Here is a 27147-nt window from a genome sequence, read left to right as displayed (position 1 = left end):
CATGAATAAATCAATTCCAGCTTGTTTTCTTATTAATTATTATACTGTTTTCTCATTAAGAGTTCCATACAGTTCCCTGGCATTGCTGTTCTTCATAGTGCTTCTATGTTCAGTACTGACTGGCAATGGCATGTCTGACAGCTACTGATTTGGATATGGTAACACGCATGAAACATTTGTTCCAGTACAGAAATTCACATAACATCCCAGAAAGTTACTTTTTCCACAAGCTTTATAAGTAAATTTTGCACTTCTACAAAGAAAAAGCCAACAGGAGATAAACTGTGACCACTTTGCCAAAACCAACCCATTCCTTGCACTAAAAAATGTTATGAATCTAAAACTTTCCAGGCAATAGCTATTCCTAATAGTCTGCACTGGAGGGGTTCAAAATCACAGGCAAGACTATTTTGAGTAAATTACTCACCACACAATTTCAGAAATTAAGAGAGGACTCAATCTCAAATGACTGAGGTAAAAAGAAGTATCTGAGGAGTTTCCTCCTTAGAGAAGAACTGAGGTTTAGACTACAGTTGGTTATAAGACTGACAGGATGTGAGCGCAAACTGCATACACTGCTCTATTTGGTTCTGTACTTGAACCCAATTAATGTTAGTTTAAAAAAGAAAAAAAAGGAGGGGACAACAACACAGTTTTCAGGTTATCGCTTCATGCAGCTCAGTGAACTTCAGACTGAAGTGTTGCTCTTTCAGTGCACAGGCAAGGTGGTAACTGAAAACAGACCATGGGTGGCTTGCCACTGTAAGATCCGTGAGTTTATGACATATGCAGAATAATTCCCTGTATTAAAAGATGGGTCTGGGAAATACAAGGTGGCACAGCAGGGAAGCCAGTATTTTAATTTTATATAAACAAGATACGAACATTGCAAAGCTTTATTACCTAAGGCTGAGTTAAAGGGACTCCAGATGGGGTACCTAAAGTGCACAGGTGGTCTTAGAAGTATCAAAACAGACAACTTCTTTCTAGATTGAAGTCTCCAGACATACTAGATGTGGATAAAGTGTGTATTGTTACATGAATCCATCTTAATACAGATGGGTTAAAAGTACAAGTTCTCTGACACAGAAACGAGGCCTTCCCCTTCATTTCAAGAAAGTACTATGCACTTGGTGAGACTACACAGAGCAAAGCAGCACCTCTCTTGTAATATGTTGTTTCAGGCACTATCTTTCTCTGGACAAGTTAAGTAAATGGTGATTTTATGTATTATCTGATATTCTGGGAAATTAAATCAAAACCTGCTGGTAAATACGAGGAGAACACGCAGTATAAAAGAAACAGAGTGCAGAGTTTAAAATTAGCAGCAGCACAGCTTAGGGGAAAAGGAACTCCTCCTATTAAGTAACTGCAAATTGGGCTATGTATTGTTTTCTTTCTGCTATGTGTTTCACACACATACACAGAGCAAAAAAATGCCTAAGGATACATGCCATCATATGAAACAGTACATCAAAAAAAAAAAAAAACCTCAACATGGAACTGCTACTTTCTGGCCACTGAGGCACTTTTCTGGTAGAAATATCTAGCCAAATAGCACCACCACTTTGCTAAAGCTCATAACACCTTAGAGAAGCAGACTAACTTCAGTCGACTTTAAATAAGATTTTTCTTATTGTGGCTAACTCTGGTAAGTATGTGAACTACAAATATATGTTCTATTTCTGAGATATTTCTGTTGCTATCTCTTGTTTTCTATTTCTCCTTAGTTTCACAACAAGCTTTAGCAGGACATTCAGAATTGAAACTCACACAAACCAGCAGTATTTGAAGGATAACATCAAACACAAGTGAACAGTAAATAGCTTGTGCAGGGTTTTGTTACACTAGTTGTAGAGATATTTAATAAAGATTCAATCTGTAGACACATACTGAATGCAGATAAAAGCACATGTACTTTTTATCTTCTAGAGTTGTGTAGAGAGGATGGTCAATGTACCATATCTGGTACTTTAATTAACTGGTGCATAATACGGGCATGTTTTAAAGCAGTACCAACAGAAATATAACATTTAATTTAAGTTTGACATGCATATTTTCCAGTTTTGATATGCAGTATCTCCCCACCTATTATTAATTTAATGCATAAGGTTATCTACAAAGCCAGGACAGCAGAGGGATTGACACTTAACTGGGTTACTGTTACAGAGCTCACTACTCACACACTATCTCCCAATGCCTTTCCTGTCAAAGCTTCCTAAAAAAGGCAGGTTCCTGCAAAGCCTTGGCTGGCCACTGAAAATATCTCTTTCCTCTTTTAATCTCCCTCTCTGCAGAGGATCACTATGCAAAAGGGAAAGAAGAGCTGTAAAATGACTGAGAAAGGCAACACTTGAGTCATTTGCCTTGCAGCCACTTTCTTGCAGATCAAAATGACAGCAAGTGTTCCTTCAAATTTCTCTGGGGTCCCACCTTACCTCCCTACTATAAAGCCCCCATTTTCCCCACCACGGAAGTGCTGCAGTTTGCCATGAAGCCATCACTTCTCATCTGCTCCAGACTCCAAAGCTCCTGATTCAACTCCCTTCTCTCTGGGGAACTAATGAGAAGCATTAAGTATGTGAAGACTATTATGCTGATGTGTCAGAACTTGCACTAACTGTATCTTTCAGAATAAAACACTAACTTATCAACACAGCGAAAAGCCAAGAGATTAAAATAAGGCCTAAATATGAAATTATTCCTAGGTATGCAGTAATTAAATTGCAGCTCTGAACCTGCATTATAGAATCACTCATGGTAATGTTTCTATAGCTGCCTACAGTATAAAATGTTAGGTTCTGAGTATAAAAGGAAATCTGTACAGAAAAATGAACAATATTAATAGCTCATATAGTTTAAGTGAAATCTTTAACCCTGGGCAGGTGCTAAATGAAAGCATCTTGTCTCCAAGTGAGTAGTTCAGATTTATGTCCAAACCAAGTAAGAAGTCACTCCATTCAACAGCGTCAGATTTAACTTCTGAGTCCAGACCATTAAGCAACATGTCAAAAGAGAAACAGTAATTGTTCTGCCTATAATATCATGTAACTAGAAGCTGGGCTGAAGCACTTCACTATTTCAAAAGTCAACTGTATATAACGTTATAATATTGAAATAACTACTTCCATTATCTCTGTGTTTATTTATGGAGTTTATCAGAAATTTGGAGACAGTCAAGAAAACTAATTTTAAAAGACTGCCTTATTCTTCTGTTACAGTACAACAGTTTCCCATTAACAGCAAAAGCCAGCCTAGCACTTGGGCAAAATGCCTACTGGGAAAACAACATGAGGTCGGTTCATTGTGTATATTCTTGAGGTTTCCACTGACTTCTCTTGGAAGGACACCAGATGTGGCTTTCTGGCAGCAATAAAATTATTTGTATAGTATGTTGCAAACTGCCTGCCATCCTTGTTCCATCAAAGATCAGGAGCATATTACAGTGCAAAGCACCCAAGAGATGCACTGACTCAATGAATGAATACTCACCAGAAAATAGATGCAGATACATTAATCCTACTCAACACAGAAACCCCTGCTGTAGTTTTAAAGCTGTTTCATAATCCAAAAGAAGGAATTACCTTTGTTTTCACCATTGCTAATAACAAAGCCAATAGCTACACAGTGCCAGAAACACTGGGTGGGGAGTGCATAAAAATAACATGCAATTTATTTTTTCAAGGCAAATACAAAGTACTAATTTTCAAGTAAATTAATTTCAGGCATGACTAATGTAAATGTAATTATATTAATTTATCCTCTTGTTAGGCCTGTATTAACCCAGTTCATGTTTTGAGATACCTTTTATAAACTCTTCTTTTACAGAATGGCTAACTGTAATAAAACTCCAGAACTAGCATGTGATTCTGTCATCTTCCTTCAAAACACTTCACAAGTCAGTATTACACAGGAGGAAATAAGAAAAATAGTTTGCTGTTTTAACTTTGAATTTTGTTGTAATGATTCTTCTATGAAAGTAATTTACAGTGCACTGCCTGAAGTTTCACAGATTCAATAAGGAAAAACACAAAAGGTGTTTACTATAGATTTACTTACATAACTGCTCACCATGTTTACTCACTTTCTGGGGAAAGCTCAAAGGAAGGAATGGGAATAAACAAAAGGCCAATTTTGTTTGAAAGCAAGTCCCTCTGACTCTTCTGTAGTGTATGTTAAATGTATTCGTAGACTTCTTGACTCTTATAGCTGATTGTTGAGGGGATTCAGGGTAACTGGGAAGTACCCCGTTCATTTTTAATACAACATATGTGTGTAAGATACAATACACTAAATAGTGCAGATAGGAAGTTCTAGGCCTGAAGCAGGCAATAAGACTCACTTGAGAAGGCGTACTTGTTAGCTCCATCTTTTCTTGGGATTTTTCCTTTGCTAGTCGTGCAGCTTCTTTGAATTCCTGAAATTTTTCGGCAAACTGAAGGTACATATGTTTAAAAAAAAAAAAAAGAGAAAGAGTAGGCGTCAAGTAGTACAATACATGCAGAACAGAATGCTGTACTTAACATTTTATAAAGTCAAATTCTGTCAGTATAATTTTTTAATTTTCCTCCTTCTTAGCTACTCACTTAATTGAGTTACACAGTGATATACCTTTCAGACATAATATACACTGTTTATGTCAGGAAAATTATCATGCAACGAAGTTTGATCTATTGCTGATAGTGTTAAAAACCTCACCTCAGAGATAGCAAATAATAGTGACAAGCTGCCTTACACAGCTGCTTTCAGATTCAGGTTTTACTCTCCTGACAACAAATGATCTGGTTCTGAAGCTTACTGTGGTCACTGTTAGCCTAAAGCTTTCAGTGGGCTTCATTCTTTCACGATTGAAACAATATTGATTTCTTCCCAAATTTTAACAGCATTTATAATTTCAATAGCTAATTAGGAAAGCAGCAGTGGGAATACTGAGTCAAGTTCATTTCTTGATTGTTCACTGACATCAATCAAGTTAAAAAACAAGTTCACTGAACTAAACATTTGCATATACTGAATACTATATTCAAGAATTGCCCATCAAACTGCCATATGAAGCTTGACTTCTATGCTGCATGCACCCCTTCCAGAAAATAGCTTAAGCAGCAATTTGGAAATATACGCACCCTTCAACTTTAGAGGTTAAATCAATTTATTAAGAATAGGGCCTAGTTTCTCTGACTAGAGAAATATTTGACTTCATAGATCTCAGCTTGACACTACACTAATTGCTATAGTAGCCAAGCATTTGGTTTTGTTTCCTACTGCTTTTATACAGAACTTTATCTCATTATGATCAGCTTAAGACTGAGATGATTCTGCAAAAACATTGGAAGCTTCTCCAACAGCTTCTAAATCTCTCCGGCAGCAGCATACAAAGAAACTGTTTTTCATGGCATGTATTTAGAAGGGATGAAGGCTACCTTTTCTGTGACAATTTCAACTAATTTAAATCAGAACTTCACTTGCTAAGCAAGGCCTAAAAAACTTTTTTGTCTTTAAATGTCCTCTCCTAGTAGGCTATTAGTATTCAAAGAAACATAACTTCTCTCTACTTGTACCCTATATTTCATCTGTCAGGTTATTTAAAAGAGTATGTTTCCTGAACATAGGAGACAAAAGATGCCACACTGAAAGTCTAACCTGTCATCAATAAATTGCTGATAAATTTGTCAACAGATTACCAAAACTAGATTATACTTATTTAAGACTTGTACACAGACCTCAAAATCTGATGGGTAACCTATTATTTAAATCAGCTTTAAGACCAGAGGATTGGTAAACGGAAAACATGATGCTGAGGTTTAGAATAAATATCTGAAGACATACAAGGCAGCAAATATGATCTTCTGTATCACAATGGTAGAAACTGTAAAAAACTATATAATACACAGATAAATAGATAACATTCTAAGAAAGTGCCAACAAGGCCAACATACTGGAAATTTTCACAAATTTACTAGAATTCCCTGGGATAGAGAGGTGACAAATAATAGCAATCTTTTGATAAAATTCCTGATGAAATCTCATGGTATGGAATGAAAGGTTCTCTGAAGGATCAGTATTTTAAGGAAAAGATGAAAAATTGTGCAGGGAGACTACAAGAGGCTCTTACAAGTTTCTGCAGTGGCACTTTTGCCATTTAGCATACTCTTAATCTATATGGAATAAATCAGGCCAATTAATTCAAAGGGGTAAGATAGACAGCAAACCTGAAAAGGAGTATTTCTTCTCATACATTAGGATACTGTCAAAAGCACATACTTATATTCTGACTGAGAAAGTAGTTTCAGTTTTTTTCTAAAAATCATGAGGCATTCTGTCTCTCCTACTGCAGCAGCAAGAGGGACTCTGCTTTAGTAATTAGTTTAGGGGGACAAAGGCCCATGAATGAAAAATGAATAGTCTAAAAGTCTAACATTTGCTATCAGCTAAGCAATTATCTGAGAATAAAGTTTATTCTATCTGCTCTGATTATGTGATTCATTAACCTGTTGAAATCAGTCAGACTAGACTAAGTTTTTTGTGGTTGCAGGCTATCTTTTGCTCCCTGGAACTTGAAATATTTCACTGGGGCCTACAGATACTACTGCAAAACAAATTGCATACAACAGGGCTGTTCACTTAAGGCCTTTGATCAATCAAACACAGGAAAGAAGTTCCATAATCAATTTTTAAGGCAGTTTCTAGTAGCAACCTGTTTCTAGACAAATCTATTAATACAGTGTGTTTGTTAGACCTGTTACTAATATCCAGTAGTACCTTGAGCCCTAAATTAGATTTCACGTCCTACAGTGCTAGGTGTACAAAAGAGTACTCTTGTAAACCTGACTACACTGCCAGTGCACAGAAGTGGAAGTTAGTAATCTGAGCAAAGAGACAATACAAGGAAGAGAAAATAGATGTGATTTCTTTAAAACTACACAGCGGATCCAGGCTTTCTAATTCAGCTTTTCTGACTCCATGACCAGCATACCTACCAATACCAGTGACTGAACAGACTGTAATCTAAAGAAAAGTTTCCCCCAGCAAAGACATTTATTAATAACACAAAAAGTTTTACCTTTATGAATTTTAATAGCAACGATCAGCAATTTCAACTCACATGAATATCAGTTTGATAATTAAGATACAATATAACAGGAAGAGTTTGATGAAAAGGTCCTGAAGATTCATCACCATAAACTTCAGAAAAGGTTTGTGACTTGGTATTTTCCTCATCAGATTTACATTTTCTTCATATAACACAGCAACCTGAGTAACTGCTAATCAAACATGTCTTTAAGACAAAGTATTTACTGTAGCCTTTCAGATTATTTTTTAATCAGTAATATAAAGTTTTAAGCCAGGGGCATACTTAAAACATTTAGATATCCGTTTAAGGGCAGTGAAAGAATGGGACTGAAACAACTGTAATTAAGAAGGCTGTAAGTACCACATGGGGAAAGCAAGAAAAGAGTCAAAGATACAACACATAAACCCAAACTGTTTTCACTGGCAAGGATAACCTAGTGTGTGAAGTCAGGCAAACACAGAGTGTGCATGACTATAGCATGACACCTTCCCTCCAAAGAAGCATTCTGTGATTAAGGAAAAGAATCTAGTTGATGAGAGAGGTAACTAAATCAGCATTTATGCTAAATCCACTGAAATATTAAGAAAAGTTATTACCACGTTGGTAAGCAAGTGTCTCTAGGACATACACATCAATTAAAGTAAGTGACAAAGTTTCCAAGTTCACTGAATCACTGATAGGTGCACAAACACACATGCAATATTAGTATCATTCAGAATTTCCTCTGTTTGTGTTGCCTCCTGGAAACGAAAGCTATCTGATTACAAAAGGAAGAAATCTTAGAAATGTAACACTTGTCCAAATAAAGCAGATGTACTGATTCTCATTTTAATGGTTTTCTAACAGGCCCATGCTTATCCTTGAATAAATAGTGACAATTACCTTCTCAAAAGGGCTGATATGATTTTTTAATTTTTTTTTTTAAATAACAAGCCAATTGTGATTCCTTACTTAAACATGTACTATAAATCCTTTTATTATACTTAGTTTCCAGATCTTTTGCACTCTTTTGATATTATAGTATCAATAGCAATAGGTATTGTAGAAAAGGTGCTCAGAGGAACTGTACCATCAGTTGGAGAAACAAGGTTTACTACTTTGCTTGACATAAGGTGCACTTCCCTCCTGCACAAGCAGACCAGAAGAAAAACCTCACGTATGTCACAGTTTCTTTAGTAAACATTTTAACTTTTGTATTCTACCAAGAAAATGTAATTTTCTTTTACACTGAATATATGACCCACTAGCTTTACTTTAAGCCTGCAGACATTGAAATAGATGTAATCTGATGCACTGCACAGTAGAAAAGTGAATGTGGCTTAAAAGACAAAAACGTTATGTGAAGACATTTTTTTTAAGAGATTTAAATATAGAAGAAACACTAAACTGTGTATTCCTTTAAATTCTATCATGAAAAACTGTAATAGAAGAACAACTTTAAAAAAAGAAAAACCTAACAAATTAATAAGTAGAAAGCATCAGCAACATACATTGTGATAGCTTAAGTCTCCTTCCTTTCCTTCCTCAGCTGAAAGATAATTTGCAGGTATCACACTTTGTCTTTTTACATAGTAAGGATTGATACAGAACCTTTTTTGCAAATTATTTTTAAATAACAACAGTAGTGAACACTGAGTCAAGATACAACAAGCAAGACACAAACATTCTTAAGCTGCTTGACTAGCTGAATAGTTCCCATTGGTCATACTTACTTTTGAAAGGTGATGTTCAGATGAAAATCCCAAGCCATAGACTGTATTCGCCCTGCTGTCTGCCCACTGGCCAAACTTCTGGGACGTTTTAGTAAATGTCATGTTGGGAGTGATAGTGCTATTTATTATTGCCTGAAAAAAAGTAATAGTTGTAAAAAAGGGGTTTTGTGGATTTTTTTGGTTTTGTTTTGTTGTTTTGTTTTTAAAGACTACTCATAATTGAAAACACCATTGTAGTCAGGTATCTGTGTACACTGAATGAGACACACACTGCGAACTAGGGAACAGTTTTTTAGTTGAATCACGACTAAAATTGCAAAAGTGTATCTTTGCATATATTCTGTAAAAGAAGCAAAAGCTGTGGGGGAGCACCTGTTTGGAATTACAAGCAGTCATTTAATAGTTAGCAAGTCTAAAAAAAGTCTGTTAAAGCATCTGCATAGGCTAATGAGATCAGAAAAGAAGAACTAGCGAAGTCTTTATTTGTCTCACAAGTATATTTCTTTGTCCCCTAAGGCAACGCCTCTCAAGCGCCACTGTAAACTTCACTGTTGCACTCCCCCCACCCCCGCTGCATACGCGATTCTCACTGGAAAACACACAACAAAAAAATGAATTGTGCTTCTTGCTAAGTTTCTGTAATACAAGAATCTGTTTTTCCTTTATACACACACAAGCATGCCTGACAAGTTCATACATCAACTATAGAAGAAGAACTACTCTTAGAATCCTTTTTCTTCTCTAGTTCTTGTTATACATAGCACGGAAGAAGCACATCCTGCAATATACAACTTCTGCTCATGTAAGCCAAAAAAGCAACTATTAGATGATATGCTGGTTCCACTAAAAGCAACTAAAGTCCTACCATGTATTTCAACAGTGTTTCCATCATGGTAAAGTTTGTCTAACATTCTAAATCTGCAACGTAGAACTGCCCAGCTGACTTGAAGTATGTCAGAAAAAAGTCTTATAGTGACACCAATGGGTTCCATTTAACTAAAAAACTGATTGTTGGTATAGTTTACAGCCAGTTGACACGAACAAGAAAGGCTGGCCATGAACCTAAAGATATGTGTATTTGAAATGAAATGTAGGCATGCTTTCTTATGTGTCTGCTGCTGTGGTGCTAAGAGTTTCAGCCACATTTGTAAAATAATTCACAGCCCTTTTCATGAATCACTGGTGCTTTCTAACACCTACATAAAAGAGGACATCCTTGAAACTTCCCAGAAAATAGCACACACTGTGAGCAGAACAATTCAGCAAGAATCTTTGTTACATGCCATTTACTGTGCTCCAAAGGTTACTGTCAGTATGTGTCCTACTGCAACTGTCTTACACTACCAAGACGGGAATTTTGAATATCAGTGTGCATGTTTCCTGCTTCCATGAAACCATAACCCCTGCCTTACCCTCGTCAGGTTAAAGCCAGGGATTACTGAAGAGTTCTAGAGCACCAACAAAATGCACAGGTTCCAAACCATCTCCTCTGTTGTAAATAACAAAATCTTTCTTTTATTATTTGAGTAGCAGGAATGGTACAGATGTGTAGAGAATAACAGTGTTTTCTCGGGACCATGACAGCGAGAAACTTCAACACCAGAGAGACCAAGTACTGCTCTCCCAAACATGAGATCTTCTACAAGTCAAAATCAGTCTATAGGACCTGGGTGAGATGGCTGCCTGAGTGGATATTAAAATGAGTAGTTACAGAGCACAGCTACCATCAACAGAGAAGTTTCTCTGAATCCTACAGGGCAAGCCTGAAAAAATGTACAGCTGAGGGGCCCAGCTAAGCCCACAAACAGCTGCCATGTGTATATGGTGATTCTCAGATGAAGTGGTGGAGAGAAGTATTGCAAGAAAGTTCAGAACAACACATCATATTGCAACATACAGAAAGACAAGCAAAGACACTGCAGCACTGATTAATTTAACAAAACTGGCATCTTCTGCAGGGGCTTGGGCAGCTCCACTATACTCACATTAAATTAGAATAACAAATCTGGATGTAGCTGAGGATATCAAACAGGCAGTCCTCTGATAACTTTTGCCTCACAATGCAAGTTTTGGCTACCATTGTGAACAACTCCTGGAAAATACTGGAATGCCTGAAAGTTTGAATTGACAAGCCTCATCAGGTAAAGGACAGGATTTGCTGTGTCATCAGAGACTGGAGAACCATCTCTAGCATTAATTGTCCACAAAACATCTCCTCAGATCTTCACATAGGAAAAAAGCTGGTCAGTGAAGTGACTGCTAAATCAAACATCATTCTCCTTTCTCTAGGCATAAAGTTTGGAGCCCAAATAAAGTCAGCAGGCTTGCACTTGCACTGTGGTCTCCAACTGACCTCACAAAAACCAGCTGTCTATGCCACGCAGGACAGAAGAGATAATACGAGACAGGGAGGTGGACTTCTTGGAAAAGAGGTGTTCTGGAGCTCTTCTTTTCTTGTATGCTTCTTGTCTTCCTGTGCACTGTGAGTGCTTGGAAGCCCACTTTTGAAATAACTTGGTGGAGGCCCAGAACAGAGCTGCACAAGTTTACTTGATGCTCAGTCTCTCTTGCTCTGGAAGCTGTCAACAGTACTATGTTTGAAATTAAATATTCTGGAGAATAAAGAGACTTCCTGCTAACTCAAGCTCTAGCTATGCTGTCTAGCTTGCTTGAACCCTAGTTGCATCCATTGCTTGATCTATTTGATCTTACACCGCAGATCTGAGAGCGCACATATTATGTTACAGCTGTAACTGCCTCAATGCAGAAGATGACGCTGAGGACAGGGACTTATGATCTCCAAGCAACAGGCAGGTTTAAAGCCTGCAGAACTGGCATTTGTTATAGTGACAGTGGTATAGCTGGTTGCAGATTAACCCAGTGAAAAACCCCGGTGAAACTAACCAGTTTTTAGCTGAGACTGCTCACTGCTTCGGCTGATGACATGGGAGGCTGCACAAGAGAGAATGCAGAACAGGCTGCCTGGACCAGAATGGGATATGTGTTTAGACAGCAGTCTGCATTTAGGCTGGGTTACAGTGACTGTTGAATTGCCTCCTTGAAAGGGAGAATGGTAGGAAGAAAACTTTTTAAAAACAATTGTATTGAGAAAGAGTTGCTGTAATTCTTCCCTTTATCTTCCAGCAGAGAAAAAAAAAGGAAGCTCCACTCCAGTGGACAGCATTAGTCCAAAGACAGCAAGTTTTTAGCTGGGAAGACTACAATAAGATCCAAGTCACACAAAAAATAGTCCTTTCACTAGATTTACCAATTTTACGAGGAAATCAAGGCTTTTAGTCATCTCTGAATTAAAACATTGGTATGTTAGATCTCTCATGTGCTAAATTAATGATTAATAAAAATTATTAATAAAAAGTTAAAAGTGCAATGCTAGAGCACTACAGATAGAGCCAGTGTCAGCTACTTCTGGAAAATACTGGAGATGAATTCTTCATATCTTCAGCTTAAAAAAAAAAAAATTTAAATTAGATTTTATAATTAAACCCATCTTGTCTACTCAAATAGGTACTGCTTTATCTTCTCTCCTCCATGCCAGATTTCACTGTAGAGTTACCAGTATAACAAGTGTCAAGTATTTCATCAACTTTTAAAAATGTTGTTAGTATAAATGTACAAGAATATCTTAAAACCAGAACAGAGTCAATCTGACAGGCAGACATTTAGCTTTTGAAGAAAACTGATTTTGTTATCTTTAGATTTTGCTGGAATAAAAGAATAGCTTTCATGGTTTTCTTTCTTATTAGTTTAGCTAAGAAAAAATAGGGCATATGTCTTGGATGTTCGTTTTACTGACTGTAAACCCAACAGCTGCAAGATACACAGCACAGGTCAAATATGATTTTATCTTGTGTTAAAATTGATGGCAATAATAATTAAGACACACAGTATTTTTTAACTTCTTTAAAGGAAGATCACTGACAACCTATGCTTACAGGCCTTCCTTAAAATCCATATTTAGCGTTAAACAGGTTATCACTTTAATGTGTCTAGTTTATTTTACAACAGCCATTCAAATGTAAAGTTCATCTATTGCAGTAACACCGATGGAAAACTTGACTCAAAAATATTATATACAGTGCTCATAGAACCTACAGATGGGAAAACCACTCTTTTCAAGCATCTTCTCTTGTTTTAGATGAGCACAAATTATTAAGGGTTTTTTTCCTATCTTGCATCTGTGAAAAAATCAGAGTTAACTAGTACTGCAGGAATCATATTACTTGATATCCTTTCTTTTCTGTGATTGCCAGAGATTGAATGGAAAAGACTGGAATTCTGGGATTAATCCTTGTGTCTGTGTTACTGGAAAAATAATGGAGGCTTCCTTTCATCACCTAGGAGAAATAAGTATTAAACCACATTTTTCCAAGGAGCTATGAAATGACTATATAATTAATGAGAACTGAAAGCCTTAGCAACAACTTCTCAATGTTGTCATGTCATACTGCATAAGAAATTTTATTTTTCAGGCTTTCTCTTGATTCTTAGAGTGGCAGGAAAAAAGGTCGCATAAAAGACATTTTCTCAAGAGGTCACAGAAACCAGCTTTGAGTTCTAGCAGATTATTTGCATCAGGATTTGCCTGCCAGGGGCAACAAGGATCTAGATATTGTACGTGACTATGTACATGGCCTGTACACTGAACACTTTATGGTCTTATAGCATCCTTCAGAGGCGAGTGAAGATCATGTCTTAAAGATCTCTTTTTGTTTTCAAGAAGAAAGACTTAATGACTTTCAGGCAACCAGTACAGAAGTTAAATTTTATCCAGGAATCCTACTGAAACCCACTGACCTAAAGAAAGGGAAGGGTGTGGGACAGAAATAGGATTAGCACTCAAACTTTCCTTACTGCAATCTAAGTGAACATGCACATGACTTACCATTACTTGATGACTTATTTCTCAGCAACTGAGCCACTGTATATGCAAGTCATTCTTTCCACTGTACAAATGCACAGGGTGCTGTAAACCCCATCAGCACCAAGGTATACAATAAAACCTGGTTGGATCTATTCCCTCCGAGGGAGGGGCATGACAGCTTCAAAACCAGTATGATGCAACAAGTGCTTCTGGCCACTGGCAACATGTGCATTTGAAACATTTTCAATGTAAGATTTGTTTTTAAAACAAAAAACACACCACAAAATCGTCTTTATTCAGCCTCATTTCAAAACTTAAAATGGGAGAACTAAATTGCATAGGTTTTTCTCCTTTGCAAATTTAACACTTCTGCCTGACTAATCAACAATATAAGGCATTGCAAGCTCAGATGACAGTAGTTACAAACACCCAGCTGTATGCCATATAGCAAAGACACTAGCTGGATGCACTTCAAACTTAAGAATGCTTTATATTTATATTTAGCCCTTTTTACATACTATACTGTGTATGTGCAGAAATAAGATGAGGCCTTTAACTAAAAATTTAAAAATCTCTGGGAATTATGCTGAAAACCTCCTTAAAACTCTTCCGTAAGTCCCCCTGCTATTCACCTGTGTATGCTTCAGACCAGTGCTGTGATGCCTACAAAAACAGGTCTTTCTTAATTATGATTGGGATCGCAGATCTTAGTCAAACATCTAACACTTGGATGAAAAAATTATTAGGTTTGCAACAATCACAGAGAGAGGAAATAAAAGTGGTAGATTGCATTATCAATATACCTTGCCAATAATACTGCAAAAGTAAATGAAATGCTGTAGACAAAAGAACAAATAAATACTGAACAACTGCTTGACAATTTAACTCAGCCACTTTGCAGGAGTTGTGGCTTTGAACAAAGGCAGAGGGACCCCAGTGGATACCAGAATAAGGATTTTGAAAACTGTATAGATTAAAGTGCTACAGATTACAACTAGTAGTCTTGACATCATACAGCATCTAGTTCCAGTCCCAAGCCTTTATTTATAAACAGTCACACAAAAGGTATTTTAGTTATTTGCCAGAACTAAAAGAATCACTTGAAGGAAGGTTGGGAAGGGAAGAAACAAAGTAAGGCTTAAACTTGGAAAATTCTGATAAACTTTAATACCAGTCTCAATTACTTACAATACAGAGATCTTTCACTATAAGATCTATTTTTATATACTTCTTTATATAGAAATTATCCTTCCTCCTATAAAATAGCAATACTCTGGATATTAAAAAAAAAAGGCAGGGTAATATTTTTCAGTTTTCAATAAAGAGCCACAAAACCTCTGTGATTGCTATGCTCTAACAGAGTATTTCAGTTCCATCATGAACTGATGCATCTCCAGAAGTTGCAAATTAAAGTCTTTTAAAGGATTACAACTTCTGATGACACTCTGTATATCTTTAATGTCCTTATTGCAGAGTTTTCTGATACGCCATTTGTAAAGTTACTGATTTTATACCCACTTGAGGCAGAACCTGAGGAACAGTCAAGTTTTTTTCTCCATGTCAAATTAATTTCTTGGAGAAGGTTTCTTACAACAGCAGCTCAACACGTTATCCTTCCTAATTTAAAAAAAAAAAAAAAAAAAAAAAAAAGGATGGGGGGGAACCCCACCCCTAAAAAACCCAAACCAACTGAATTTTAATAAAAGCTTACCATGGAAAGCTTTATTAGGAGGGAATCTTCACATTCTCTACAGCAAAAATTGGAGGATTACATAACAAAGGATTTACTAAGTGATTATGGCCACTGAACAGATGTCCTTTATAATGCTGAAGCCAATGATATTGATAGATCATTGAAGGCAGAGATGAAAACAGGTTATTGTAACACTATTTGTACTTTTTAGCACGTCTCACAGGGAACGTCTTTTTAGCCTGCTCATAATATTAACTAAGTAACAGGTCATCACTTAAATTCAGCAATAGATTTATCAAAGTAAACATGAACACATGGAAAACAGCATTTTATAATAAACACTTAAAACATGTAATGAAGCAATATTACCATTTTAACACATCAGTAATCTGTTACTCAGATAATGACAAAAGTGTCTGAGAAGATACACGAAGGACATCAGACTAGAAAATAAATACAAAAATTGAGGAAGCATGCAATTTTTCTGAAAAGAAACTTACCTTTGAGCCATCCAAACTGATTATCCTGTAGACATTTCTTGTGCTGTCATAGAAGTAGGACACAGTAACAGCATGCTTGCTGGTGGGAACCCAGTTCTTCTTAGTGTTTGGGTCAATCTGGAAGACGTGAGCTCGGGTGCTGAAGATGGGTTGTTCCCTGAAGGATAGAGAGTCAATGTTATGAATCTAATTTGTACATAATATTGTTGCCTACAAGTTAATGCCAGTTGCGCCCACAGGGATGTATACATTTGACTTTGCATAGTATTTTTTTTCCTAAGAACTTCTGTATGTGATGCTCCAAAGAGCTAGTGCATTACTATACATATGCAAGCAAAATGCAAGCCTTCTAAGGCAAACATCAGCACTCAGCTGTACAGTCAAACATCTCTAATACAGATCTAACTGTCCCATTACCTCCCCAGCCCTCAACCTCCACCTATTCCTTTAAATTAAGAGGTACTTGTGTAACTTCATCTCATTACACTGCACACTGCAGAATGTATATGACTTCAAAGCCCCATCTTCTGAAAAAAATCTTTTAATACTCTGTTATTCTAATAAATCTCAGGCCATAATTTGAAACTGAACAGGCTGACTCAATGCAATTACTCTAAAACTAACATTAATTAGGGCTAGGAACATTGTTGTGAAACATTCACTCTTTGGAGCTTCACGTCTGAACATTTTCATAGCAACACTAAATATGCAGAACATGTATGGTTCAAAGTTAACTGCTTAGCAAATAAAATTATTTATGCTAAAAAAACCTACTGTACTTTAGAATTTACTACTTACTTTCCCCATGATCATTACCAGGACATATAGTATTGCACAGAAATCTAAAAATATTTTAGTATGACTAAGATGGTTGTCAGTTTAAATTTAGCTACATTTTAGTGACAAATAGATTGCTGTATTGTTCAGGGAATGTTGCCACCAAGTCCCAAAGATATTAAGTACCAGAACTTTAGAAGGATTTAACTTTTTAGGTTTTTGGACTCTCATTTTCTCCTGTTTCCAGAGATGTGAAGAAACATATCCTCTGTCCCTGCCCTCATTTCCCTTTAGGAGATAATTTTTTAAATACATTTTTCTGTCCAAAATAAAAGCAAAAGAAGAAAAAATCAGGATTTTGGGTACTCATAGTCAAAGGCTTTTAATCTGGCCTCATTAAAAAGGGGGACATGTGAGCTCTTAGAAATACCTCTACTGCTTGGCAGCAAGAGCAGCTGAGACCAGCTACTTTCAGCAGCAGAATCTTACTACTCAGCTGGGAGGTAAAGCTCCTTGAAGCTCATCTGCCAGAAGATGTGGTGTTCTCCTACGTTGGGGCTTGGAAGAAGTGACAGAAAGGATACAGAACAGAACAAAAACAGTGAAACAGGGAGTTTCAGCAAAAGCTAAAGGGGAACGAAGGCAGACCAGGGAGATGAATGCACATGGTAGTCCTTCATGTCACTGCACCCTCAGCACCAACTCATCTTCTAAATCACCAAGCTACAGGGGGTTGGGTAGCTGCTTTCCTGATCTCAGTCCCTTGCACACAAACAAAGGTTATGCAGACATGAGTTTTATAGCCCTTTTGTTTAACAGAATCTTTACACGAATTCTTATCACTCTTTCAAATATCTACAATTACTTCTTCAATCAAACTTTAGTTCTTGTCTTCAATATTAGATATATTTTGAATTTACCTCTCAATTAAGCATATCCAAATAGAATGTGATGCATATTACCACAATACAACCAGTTCTTTAACTCTGGAAAGTTAAAGAGCCCATCGAAATAAAAATCTTAGAAGCCTGACAATTATTTGGATGAAGATTGACATTGAAAGGAGAAAATAACGGCTTTGACCATATAAACTAAAAAGGCAAAAGAAGAGCTGAATCCAATTTGTAGATGTGTGGTTAATGAATACATATTTGAAAAGAACTGATAATTCTATCACAGTACAGTGTATCATACAACCGGGACTTTCAACATAACACAGGTTAAGATTTTAGTATGTAAAAGGTAGGCAAAAATTGTGTGACTAAAGCAAATGGGCATGTCAGTAAAAGTCCGATTGTTCAGCCCTGACTTGCTGCTTTCCTGCACTGTCACAAAAATCTTCCATATCCCCACCTACATATACTCAATTTGTTTGATGAGGTGGCCTGGATATTCCTGCTGATAGTTCAGCAGTGTTGCTCAAAGACAAACCAGCGCACTTTGCAAGGGCACATGTGTGAGTTTGGCACAGACATTACAGGTAGGTATGGTACAGCATAAATTAAGCTTACTTACACTAATCACTTCTGATAAAACCAGAGTTACAGTCTTTTCTTTCCACGTTTTAACTGAAACTACAGCTTTGCTTAATCACAAGCTGCCTACACTGTGAAAAGGCATAGCTCTGTTAAACTAGTTGGATAAATTATGATTTTGTCAGATTACTGGGGTAATTAGGATATTTTTCTGACAAAGACACTAAACTTCAGATTCCTCTAGAATTAGACCAATGTTTTGACACTTGATGATGAACATTTGTAATGATTATTTCTTCAAATAAATGGAAGCTATGCACCTTATGTCTACAGGACTAAATGCGTTATAGAATCAGACACTGATCTACCACTGAAGTCCTTCATAGCTGCAGTACAATTAGCTCATCTGTACTTGTCTGTAGCAACATACTATAGAGCTACCCAAATTTTAGATTTGCTAAAACATTCAGAACCAAACAAAAGGCAATATAAATAAAACATAAACAAGATTTGTAATTTCAGCTAATAGATCTTCACTCAAAATTTTTGTTCTTCCACTAACCTCACAGGACATGATGCCCTCCCAGTCTGGAAGTTTCAATTCATTCATCTGAAGTAATATTAGTTATAGGAGCATTGGTATTACTTAAATAGGAGAATAGTTTCCTTTTTCCCTTGCTAAGTGCTCAGACAATTAATTTATATAGAACTTACATTTTATAATATGCAATATATATTTTTATATATACATAAATTTAAAATCTACTTATGCCTATATAGAGTTGAGCTAGGAAGAAGAAAACAGCTTTAAATAAGAAAAAACAATCTTGCAAAAAAACCCTATCAGTTCCTTACTCTTCCCTCTCTTCTTCCTCTTTCAGCTTTCTCTTGTCATTCTTTCATTACCAGAAAGTATTTAGTATTCATTAAAGACACTACCGGGAACCAAAACAAAAACTCATCACTAATTACAAAGAGAACTCATTAATTTTTCCAGAAGTATCTTGATGCTGAACAAAAAGAAAATAAACTAATAAGAATGCCGTAGTAATACAGTTTGGCTGTTAGAAATGTCTGCTCAAGCATGGCAGAAACATTAAGGCTAATACTCTGCTGTTCTTAATTGGCTTAGACTGCAATGCTACAATGGTCAAACAGAGACTAAAATAAGTGCTAAGCCCTCCTGGACTGGAGTGGCAATGTGGGGAATAAAGAAAGCAGCAGGAGAAGAAAAGAAGCCTGAGTACCACTTAAGCAGGTAGAGTCACACCAGGTTTTTTTCATCACTGATACAGAAATCCATTCATCGATATATGATCAGTCCTAGGCTAGGTTTAGGATAAAAGTCTGTGTCCTAACAGTTGAATGAACGGTGTTTCCAACCACTCTTTCCATTTTGACATCTTAACACATCCTTTTCAAAAAAAATGCAAACTGCTGAATATAAGAATCTAAGGTTTCATTTCTCCATATGTTAGACTAATTAAAGCTTCCACAAAAGAAGCTTAAATTAATACAGAAGGTTAGAAAGAACTTTACTTGCTAATGCAAAAAAATATCTATTCTTTCACATGTCTGGTACTTCCAATATTGTGCCAGCACTAGTGCTGAAGACCTCCTTCCTCTTACTTCTTTCCCACACTGTTGTTTACCATGACTCCAAAGTTATTTTCATTGCCATAGTATCTACAACTTCTCAAGGCTGGGATTCTGTTGTCTTAGTTATTGTAAAAACAATTAGGCTGCTGAAGAGAAGGTATCAACTTCTGATGTCCTACTTGCCTACCATTATGGTGTGTCAATGATGCTAAAAAAATTTTTTTTTGTAAAACACCCCTCTCCCTTCCCCTTGCATACTGAGCTACGTTGACAGGGTTTTGGTAGGGAGGGTGCTGCACCATGTGGGACAAGGTCTGAGACTGTCCTGTGCAGACACAAGAACAGACCAGGATTGGGGCTGTAGAAAAAAAACACACACCGGAGATGACACCTAAGCAGGGGCTGGTGCAAAGAGCTGCCTAAGCAGGAGTGACAGCAGATGCGGAAGCAGGTATAACACTGAAGGCGCTGTGGCCCATGGAGGAATTGAGTTAAAAAAAAAAAAAAAAAAAAAAAGGCAGCCACTACAGCCACTGACCACCATCTTCTGAGTGCCACTTGTGGTGAGGGGATAGGAGATGAGGAAGTAGTTGGAGAAGTGTCCACATAGAAGATAAGTTGTGTTTTCTGTGTTTATTTAATTGTTTGTCTTCATCTTCATTGGCAATAATCTAAATTGAATTAAATTTCCTGAATCAAAATTGCATATGACAATCCCTCCCTGCTGCAAACACAAAAAACAGACCCAAAACTTTATACAACAGCCTCTTGGATCCCCAGAGCATTCAAATACACTATAAGTTTTAGATCTCTAAGCAGAGCTATTTTCTCCAACCAGTAGGACAAAAGGGGATGAATAAGCAGGTCCAGTTTGATGGGGTACACCTACTCAACTCAGCTTTGACAGCTCTAAGGTCCATGAGAATGAACGTTCATGTCAATCATTTCAGCAATTTGTATTTCTCCAACATGGATCTTCTAAACTCCAAAGTGCATTATCCAGACTTACTGGTTTTGATGTACATCAAGTCCACGTACAAGACTGTTTTCAAGAAAAGTCCAAACAAAATGTGCCTTGAAGTCTGCTTCATCACGTTTCAAAGTTGCAAACAGAGCAAGATTCCACCTTTCAGATTTCAGTCTCACGAGTTTCAGAAGATGATGCCCCATGCATCCAAAAACAGGACAACATCCCTGTGCTCTGAACTGGAGTACAACCACGCTCCAAGTCCCCTATCCACAGTAGAGACTGGACAAGAAGAGTTCTGCCCTCGGCCCATTACAGCCATGAGCACAGCAGACCCGGCTGCATGGCAGCCTGCATCCTCTGCACACACGCTCTGGCCGTCCTAAGGACTGCAAACTCCCTCAGTAGGCATCACACACGTGTTTTGCAAGTGGTAATTTTGCACACAGTGAGTTCTGAGCCTCTACAATATCTGTCATCCAAGGTAATTTCTCCCCATAACAGACAACATGAATTCCCTGAATGATCTCTCAGGCATTTGCTGATTATCCTCAGATTTAGGATAGGACAAAGACCCTTTTGCTTTTTAAAAATGACCGCATACCAAAACTACAGTTTTCTCCCAATGCCCTGCTACAGTCTTAAAAAATGCTCTCCCTAACTTGTTTTTAAAGCCGCAGCAAGTTTTTGCTACTCCAAGGAGCTTGAGGAGAGACCTCTAAAAAGAAATGGAAGTGATTAAAAGTGCAGCTATAGTCAAAACTAATTTGTCAGCAATGGCATCCAAACATGGCCAATGGTTTCTCAGGAGCCTGAGTCAACAAGCTCTACAAACACAATTCAAAGCAACAGAAAAACACAGACTTTTCCTTATTCGTAAAAATGCTCTGAAGTCTGATAAAAATTGTATGCAGTAGCTTGTGGGACAGTATTGCATAATATTGTCTTCTTATTGTACAGAAACTGTTCTGAAATAAAATCTTTTTCTGGACAGAAAGTGACTCACAACTGCCATCTTGAAATAAAAATCAAAATTGTAAAGTACTTGAACAAAACATACTCAGCATGCTTATGAAATGAGTACATCTTGAGATTTTGCTTTCTAAATTATGTACATATAATAACAACTTCAATGTCTCAAAACAAGCTTTGAGATAGCAAAAAAAGTAGAAGTTAGAATCGAGCAACCAGATTGAAACCTCCCTTACACCACCAGCAGTTTATGTAGTTTTACACTTACATTCTTAGACCTGCTTTTGCTTTTATATTCCAGGTTTGAGTCAGGTTTACTCAAGGTCAGTGAAAGTTTAGGAAATTGTTCCTAAAAAACTTGGTAAGTTTTCTGTATTCAGTTAAAAGTTAATGCGTATATGCAGTATTATATACTTTTTACCTATAAAGTTCAATGTCTTACTTTATAAAACATGTTCTTTAGCTACATAATATTGCCTTCAAGACTTTTTCTAAACTGTTTTGTTCCTATTTAACAATCAGCTTTTAATACTAGATCTTTAATCACCTCTGAGTTAGCATACCAGCCATTTTCCAGGATTTGAAGAGAGAAATATTATCTAGAACCCTTCATTAAACCTGTAAGGTTAAGTGAAAAATATATTTACCTTTGCCAGAAACATCATTACATACCGTAAGTTAGATTTTCAAGGATCTGAAGTTTTGACCAACTGAAGTGTTTCCGCTTAAAATCAGACATCGTACAGTACTTAATGGACATAAGATATAGGAAATCAGAATAAAATAATTTAGTGATCTGCTCATATTTAAATTGGTGTTCTGTCATGGGTGATCAGAAGACAAGCCCTTGCTGATATGACACAAGACAGATGCCAGGCTTGTTGGCTGAATCAGCTTTGCCAGCTCCAACACTTTGTTTTCCAAAGGCTATATTGTAGCCTATGCTTTTAACATCTATTTTAACAAATCTACAATAGGTATTTTGATACCCAGTATTGCATATTTTTCAGAAGGTTCAAACCCCAGCCTGTAAATTCTGCTCCCTCCCTCCACTCTTGCCCACACTACAGCACCTGTGCTTCTTCATCCATGTTCTTTGATCATTAGTTCCAGTCTCAAACGTGAACAAAGAACTTTCAAAGATGGCAGAAATACAGAACATGGCTTGAAGTAGTTCCAATCCTATGAAATTACAGATCAGACTTTGTAAATACTGAAGCATATTCATACTGAAGAATAGTCAGACATTAGATTTTTAAAGTTCCTCAGATGTCAGATAACTTTAGAAGATAATTTCAAACACCCCATTGAATTGACGGAACAGCTTCTAACATTAAAAGGTATATAAATAAGCAAAAGTATTGCTGGATTCCCCTCACAAACTGAACTGCACAATGATGACATTAATGTTAAAAGGAATGAGTCATGGCTGGTTTCAGAATTCCAATTGACTTAGTAGCTTCAGTTCAGTGAATGGGAAATCACAACATGCTCTAAGATACTGTCCAAGTTGAAAAAGCTGCTGACTACTAGCAATGATTCTGTGATGGGTTCATATAAAAGTCCCTGGAAAACAGCCTACAGGAAAAGACCCAGAGCACTGGTAGTACTTATAGTAAAGGCAGGCAACTAGATGTAACAGAAACACCACAATACCCATTCCAATGGAAATGTGACAGAGAACTTCATATTCATCCAATTTTATACCTGCATCACATCACACAGTCCCACACTCCATTCAGTAAGGAGCTGCTGGTGATGATGGCAACCCCTCTTCCTCTTCTTTGCCAAGTTTTGCTGATGGTTTTATTAACTATTTGTACAAATACCAAAATTAATAAAAATTGGTCTAAAACAAATGCTAACTCGCAGCTGGACCTCCAGTGTCTGACAAAAGGAAACTTCCACCTGAAACCTTCCTGCATTTTGGAGCAGAACATCTCAACCAAGAGATTCCTCTGTGACTATCAGGAGTTGAGCTCTTGCTCTCTCAACAAGCACTCTTTTCAACCTGGCTCTTTATTCTCAGAAATCTGTTATCTTCAAAATATCAACATCCCTATAAAGACTAGCTGAAATTTGAGAGCTATTCAGGCAAGAGGGAGAACAGTTGCACTATACTGGCATACCTTAAACCCCTAGGCTTTTAAAAGAAAAAAAAAGAACTTCACATTTTACTATGGGCTAAGAAATATATGCAAAACACATGTGTATACAGGTCTGTGCAAAGAATACAGTTTTAAACAAGCTAGGCTAAATTTGACACTTATGAGTAGACAAACTAACGAAGTCAGCAATTATGGACTTTGATTGCTAGAAAAACTGTCTACTCATGATTATTTATATCAATGAATAAAAGTTTCTCTATGACACAGGAGGCAAGTCAAGAAAGCAGGTAACTTCAAAACATAGGGCAGAAAATAATTTTGAAATGGATTCCTTCTGATAACGTTTTGGCACATCCACTTATGTCACCTTTATGAACATGTAATCCTACAAAATAGTCCATTTGGGAAAAAAAGCAAACCACTCTTTATGTGACAATCTCATCTAAATGCTCAGGAAGCCCATGCATGAAATCTTCCAGAGGAGGAAGAGAGAGAAAGGCAGAGGAGTATCATACAAGCAGGTACCATAAGACAACTGCAGACAGCACTTAGAATTTATAGTCATCATATAAAATCACAAGAGCTAGGATTACTATACCTTGGGAAATAAGGCTATTAAACAAAAAAAAACCCAAAACCACTCCCAAACCCAAAAGACATAATTATGAAGAGCAACGAGAAAGTTCATTTAAACTCATTCCTCTTCTGTGTGAGCTTCCCACTCACAAGAGACCAGTGAAGGATAGTAGTTATTGGTAAATTTTAGAATAGCAAAGAGCTTCTTCCAAGGCACAGATTTAAAATTAACTGTAGCACAGCACAGAGCTTATTACGGTCTCACAAATTTAATAACATCTGCATGGAAGCTGGCAGAATTAGAAAGCACAGGACAAATCAGCACCCAGGTTCCCACTCTCCACAGAAGACAAGAAAAGCCAGGCAAAATGAGTTTACTGTTGGGACAGTGGTGCTGTCAGGACAGGACACTGCCTGGACTGACAGACCCAGGCACAGAAGAATGGAGCAAGTCTTAGACCAGAACCCAAGTGTCCTGGCTTTGACCCCTCTCTTAGACCTACCTTCCTGCCTCATTTCAGATCATTCATTTGACCTGACCAACTCTTCCTTGGCACCCTCCTCCTCTTAGAAAATACACTTTTCCAATCTGTTTCACCAGCACTTACGTTCAGATATCTCAGTGACTGTGAAACCCTACAAAACATCAGAAACAAGGGTCCCTTAAACAGCTGTCCCCTACATATTTGTCTCTGTTACACTTTTTTGTACTGCTTGCCTTCACAGCCTTAATGTCACATTCATTTTTACACTCTCTGATCAGTGTTTTTACATACACACACACACACGCATATATCTACCTCAAAGATACTACAAAGTGTGTTAATAACAAAGTTGGCCACTAATTCAGTTAGCATATTTTGAGCACACCGAGCAAACAGATTCTGCCCTGAATATCTTGCATTATAAACAACCCCCTTGGCCTTCACTGTATCACAAGGGACAGAAAATGCAAAAGCACTCAGAAGCCAATAACTGTCTTTTGTTTCATCCCATCTTCAGATGCCTAGTATCAGGTAGGGAAGGTTTTAACATATTAACTGAAAATTCATGAGATTGATGGAACAAATTACTTGGGTAGGTCAGTGTTAACTTCACTGCATGACAGATGTTTTAGATTTTTTATTTTCTTAATTTCCAGAGCAAATTTGAGATATCAGTAGAGAAGATTTAAATGAATTCTCTTGTTGCACTACTATTTCTCAGTATACAGTGAACATCTGAATGACTGTGTCTGCTCATTTTCCTTCAGACAAGCAATAGATCATATTCATCCATGCTACAGTGAAATCAGATATTCAGATCAACAGCAAAAACTCATGGTTTTGCTCACAAACTGGTGAAAGCAAAAACTGAAACAGGAAAATGTATGCACATCCTTCAGAGGAAAAACAGGATATAGTGCACAGGATTCTAATTCATCTTACTTGGATAGGACTCACAATTACACCTGTAGCTCAGGCATTTCATCCTGCTATCTAGGCAGTATCTCACTAGTTGATTGTCCTCATTACCCTGAGCCTCTGCTAGAAGTCCAAAACCTAATTGCACAGAACAGCTTGCAGTCTAGCACTGCTGTTTTCTGGGTCTCCCAAGATGGTAAAAACATTCCTGCTGAGCTCTAACAAGCACAGTCAACATGCCTTCAAAGTTCTGATCAAAACAGAACACACTGAATTACATTTGCCAGCTAAGATGCAAACTCCTATATTCAGAATAAAATACATACTACTTAAAATTAATGCTTATATTCTAGAGAAAGGAAAAAAACCAACAAAACTCTTAAATTTTTGGTATAATGTCAGTGAACATGGAGTTGCTTTCACTTAAGAGTAAAAAAAAGTACCTGGAGGATAAGTACAGTGTAATGTTAACCTGATAAAAAAAAAAAAAAAAAAGGAAGAAAAATAGATAAACATTGGATTTTCTTTCACTCCTATGATTCTGTGGGGTTTTAAGAAATGCCTGTTCTCCAATGCCCCCAGCTATCATATGCTGCTCAAGTTCTGCAGGTAGGCAATCAGCTGAAGTGTTACAGGAAACATCCACACAAAGAATTTATCACTGTGAAAGTTCCTCCAATAGCTTCATGAAGGTCCATCTCTCTGAGGTCTTGCCTTTTTGTTCTTCCACCCCACCTTCAAAAGCTCATTTTCATACCATGAATCAAATGAGTGCTTTGAGAGTTAGATAACAAAAAGTGTATTACCAAGGACAAGTACTCAGCTTTATCTTCACACTTCTCACTTCAGTTATTTCAGGGATTTAAGCATCTTCAGAATTTTTATAGGTACCTAAGTGATTATTCCTCTAAACCACACAAGTGTACAAAGGTATATTTGAATTTTTACCTTAAATTTGTTTTTAAATTACAAGATTGGAGTAAACTCGTCAGCTTTTAGTGACTTAAGAACAGCTAAACTATGTTAGGTTGATGTCTTAGGTTTGACTGAGTGGTGAGAGGTTTTTTTGGTAGCAGGGGAGGGGGCTACAGTGATGGGCCCTGTGAGAAGCTTCTCGAAGCTCCCCTGGCTCCAAGTCAGACCCACCTCTGGCCAGGGCCGAGCCAATCAGCAATGGTGGCTCCACCTCTGTGATAACATATTTAAGAAAGGACCTGGTGAAGAGGAGTAAGACTGGTGAGGAGGAATTGTAGTAGCTGCGTGAACACCAAGGTCAGTGGAGAAACGGAGGAAGAAAGGAGGGGGGAGGTGTGCCGGAGCAGAGACCCCCCTGTATCCTGTGGTGAGACGGCAGGGCGGCCCCCCCTGCCACCCATGGAGATCTACGGTGGAGCAGACACTGATTTATGGC

General features: G+C 37.2%; 1 protein-coding gene across 1 annotated transcript in view; it reads right to left on the bottom strand.

The window, feature by feature from the left end:
* Window positions 1–27147, bottom strand: part of HOMER1 (homer scaffold protein 1) — a 108503-nt gene that overhangs the window by 64881 nt on the left and 16475 nt on the right. The window contains exons 2-4 of the mRNA XM_042804751.1: window positions 15860–16016; window positions 8785–8916; window positions 4343–4435 (exon numbers count right to left, since the gene is read on the bottom strand). Coding sequence (XP_042660685.1) covers window positions 4343–4435; window positions 8785–8916; window positions 15860–16016 — 382 coding nt within the window. The remainder of the gene's footprint in view (window positions 1–4342; window positions 4436–8784; window positions 8917–15859; window positions 16017–27147) is intronic.

This window comes from Tyto alba, unplaced genomic scaffold (assembly GCF_018691265.1).
Source record: "Tyto alba isolate M040663 unplaced genomic scaffold, T.alba_DEE_v4.0 Super-Scaffold_42, whole genome shotgun sequence".
Lineage (NCBI taxonomy): Eukaryota > Metazoa > Chordata > Aves > Strigiformes > Tytonidae > Tyto > Tyto alba.
Note: the sequence above shows the minus strand (reverse complement) of the source record. Positions and strands in the feature narration are given on the sequence as shown.